This window comes from Polistes fuscatus, unplaced genomic scaffold, assembly GCF_010416935.1.
Source record: "Polistes fuscatus isolate 324 unplaced genomic scaffold, CU_Pfus_HIC Scaffold3, whole genome shotgun sequence".
NCBI classification, from domain to species: domain Eukaryota; kingdom Metazoa; phylum Arthropoda; class Insecta; order Hymenoptera; family Vespidae; genus Polistes; species Polistes fuscatus.
In genome coordinates, this window is record NW_025113107.1 from 5085305 (window position 1) to 5089373 (window position 4069).

Genomic DNA, 4069 nt, shown 5'->3' on the forward strand with positions numbered 1-4069 from the left:
GCATACTTGCGCTCTCTTTTTTCTAAAATATATTTTAATCCCTTTGGTCTGCAGATTATGTGAATGAGCTATTGATATTATTATTTTCAATAATACATACATTAAGGGGTACGGTTATTTTTAGAAATTTTAAAAAATCGAAAATTACTTTTTATGCTTCAATGATAGTTTAATATATTAAAAATAAAGTGCAGTTGGCTTCACAATTTAAAAAAAATATATAAACTATAATTTGAATGATTAACAAACAATTGCGTCAGAACCTATAGGGACTTAGCAGAAAGGGAGCGCGCAAAGTCTCGACGAATTATCAATTTTTACGGTTGGCTGAACAATGGAAGAGAAAATTCAACATCGAAAGAAAAACAAAAGTAAGCGTACACAGGACATAAAACCTACATGCAAAAACATACAACAAATATGTGTAATTATCTAAACAAATAATTTTAGAAAAATTCTTGTCAAGGTTTAATTTTAGTGGAATAAAATCAACAATAAATGTTTGTTAAACAGTTTATTTATTATACAAAGTAGCTTTAAATAATTCATAATTTATTGAGATTATTTCTGAAATGTTTAAAATTCCATGTTTCCTCCATTTAAATATTTATTTTCTGTATCCTCCATTTTTTGTGGGCGTAATTCTCGTTCAAGTAAAACAATTTTATGAATAAAAGACGGATTCAGAAGAAATGAGAAATTTACAGTATATGACAAAGAAGCACTTAGTGAAGCTTTCCAATTACTTTTAGATTGTAAAATTTCATTAGTTATTTCCGGAAAACGATAGTAAATATCTACAAAAAAAGTTGTCTTTTCCAATACTGAAAGATAGGCTAAAAAATAACAAAAATTATATCAATAACATACATTGTGTTAAATGTTTATTATAAAATAATTATCTTTCGTATAATTTTATGCTCATTTCTTACAAATTGAATTTAAAGGATATGAAAATTTGACTCACCATCTATAACTTGTTGATCTGTAAGAGTAGGTTTACTCCTTGGAGTATCTTTAGACATTTCTAATATTGAAAAACTCTCCTTAATTTCTTCGACTATATTTGCAATAGTATTCATTATTTGTTTTAATTTAGTATTATGTTCATTCATTTTGAAATTTGTAAACAATTTCATATCCTCTTGTCTGCGTTCTTCTAAAATTTCTCTATCTATAATATATTTATGCATATACATATACATATATGGAAAGAAAATTTGTACTGCATTATTACACAAAATAAACATTTTAATAAAGTAATATACTAAAAGACCTTCTAATAATACTTACAATGATTTCGATTATTTAGTACTGTCTGCATAGAACTTGTGAAATAATTATTATCTACCATTCTTGGTTTACGATTTGACGCTTCTACATATGACTGCTCGATCGTTAATAGCACTAAATACCAATTAATATACAATAGCTTTATTTGCATGATTACTTATTAGAATCTAATCGTAGGTTTAAAGTTAGAGTGATCTACTTTCGTAAAACCAACTGTATATATATATATTTATTGACAATGTATAATATAAGTGATACGAATTTTCTAATAACATATAACTATAAAACTGTAATTTAAATATTAACTAAAAAAAATTGTAAACAAATGCTAACCGTCAAGACATATAACGTTCATTGTAAGTATAATAATAATAATATAATGTAAGTTCATATATAATATGAGCGTTTAGTTATATATATTTATATATATTTATATATTTATATATATATTTAGTTATATATATTTAGTTAATAATAGAAATAAAGATTTTAATTTTTGTAAATTCTTTACTAAGCAATTATAATTTGTTTAAAAATGAAAAACTGTTGATTAAAAATTTTTTTTTACAAGCTAAATTAAAATTTGAATATTTTAATAAAAATGAACTTGGAAAATAATGAACATATACTTGATACATTGTTTAATATCGTTAAAAGTTAACTTGTTCAAACATTGTATTGTACCATTGAGAGTCTTAAAAATACCGATTATTTCAAAAAGAATAAAAAAGTAACTATTTGCTATGGCGGAAACAAATTTGATGTTGGCACATCATGGTCAAGAATATGCGAAAAGATTATCTCCATTAATCTGATTGATTTAAAAGGAATTCAAGTGTAATGGCTTATTATCGTATTTATTTTCGATATTCACAATGTAAATAATATTAATACGCAGAACTCGATATCATATGTATACTTTAAAGGCTAAAACGCGTCTCGAAGTTACAATATGTATTTATTATAATAAAATTATTGAATCTACTGTATTCATTGCTAATGATGAGTTAACATTAAATACAGTTTTTATTATTCGAGAAAAAAAATTCGACTCCTGGAGTATTAAAACTTTTAATGAAAAAAATGAAAATATACGTGTTTATTCAATAATTTATTCGACTTTAAATTTTTAGTGTTATAAATATTATATATTTCATTAGAATTACTAACGAAATTTTTAAAGGTCCATTCTTAATATGTCCAGATTTTACGTTTTGGAGTTCTTTGTATTTTTGATTGCAATTCTTGTTTGTTTTCGTGAAAATGTTTTTTAACTACAGAAATTAGAGCAACAGTAGAGGAATCCAGAATAGTTTCCATTGAATGAGTAAATTTCACAGCTTTTCTTAATACATTATGCCAATCAATTTCAACTTTCAAGATCTCTGCAGTTATTTCCGGAGAATTATAATAAATATCTGCGAACCAAGCTGTACATGCTGCTATTGACAGCATGTCTATAATATAAAATAAAAATATATCAACGATTTACAACGTGAAATATTTAACATTACTTTTCTTTTGTATAATTTTAGGTTTATTTTTTGGAAATATATATATGTAGGACGAGCGCCTCCATGCCAAATACTTAAGTAGATATTTGTGAAGAAATTGAACGGTAGGCTCTGGATAGCTTAATGGATAAAGAGCAGTCGCCCGGAAAGCGAAAAATCCGTGGTTCGAGTTCCGATGTTCAATTTAGTCCAACGACCCAATTTTTTCACGAATCCTACATATATAATGGAATAAAAATATCTAACTTACTGTATATAATATCTTCAGTTGTTGGAATAAGTTCAATGTTTGCATTAGATTTGTCGGCCGCTAACAATATTTTTACAGATTCTTTAATCGTATTTACTATGTCTCGAATAGAATCTTTGATATTTCCAAATTCAAAATATTTTTCATTCCCATTTTTTAAAATTTTTACAAATTGTCCATACTCTTCTTTAACTTTTGCAAACTCTTTTTCATCTATAATGTATTTATATATATATATATATATCATTTTATTTTTAATTATCATATAAGATAATCATTTAAATAAAGTAATACAATAAAAATATTAGCTTGAAAATTTAAAAATATTTTTATAGCACGTACATTTTTTTTTATTCTGTAGCATTTCTTCCTCAGCCTTTCCGAGCGAAGTGCCCATGTATTTTATTCTCTGGACATTTGAATGTGAAGTTCTCCCATTTATTTGCACAATCGTTAAGAGTACTGAAAACCACTTAATATACAGAAATTTTCTTTGCATAGTGGCCAAACAACGATGTGTGCTATATTATTTTAATCTTATTACGATGTATTAGTAAATATAATTAAAAATAATGTTCTTTCGTAAAAGCTAATGCTTCTATACTTATATATGTATTTACTTAATGTTTTCGATACAAATGAGGACACATAGGAATAGCAAGTATATAAGCTATATGTAAAATCAATGTAAAATTGATATCGAATATCCTAATGAATAACGTTTATTTCAAACCTATTGAAAACATAATTAACTCTATTCTACTCACATGTTGCTATTACAGGAATAACGTTTCTAATTTTTATTTAATAATGCTTCTTATTTTATCTTATAAAGAAAATTTTAATTTTGTGAAAGAAATATATATATATATATAAATTATTATTTTATTATTATTTTCTTTATATTCAAGTTTAAATAAAACATTCGAAGCAAACGAAGAATAAAATTTGTTTTCTCCGAATTTACAACAGAGCAGTATAGGTACGGTAACCATTATTTCTAGAAGAAAAT

At 24.9% G+C, this 4069-nt stretch overlaps 1 protein-coding gene across 1 annotated transcript; it reads right to left on the reverse strand.

Moving 5' to 3' along the window:
- Positions 1-2420: 2420 nt before the first annotated feature.
- Positions 2421-3454, reverse strand: LOC122519277. The gene is made up of 3 exons (XM_043638634.1): positions 3400-3454; positions 3058-3171; positions 2421-2750 (listed from the first exon to the last, which is right to left on the reverse strand). Exons 1-3 carry the CDS (start codon positions 3452-3454, stop codon positions 2485-2487), a joined length of 435 nt encoding a protein of 144 aa, XP_043494569.1. The 3' UTR covers positions 2421-2484.
- Between the last annotated feature and the right edge of the window lie 615 nt (positions 3455-4069).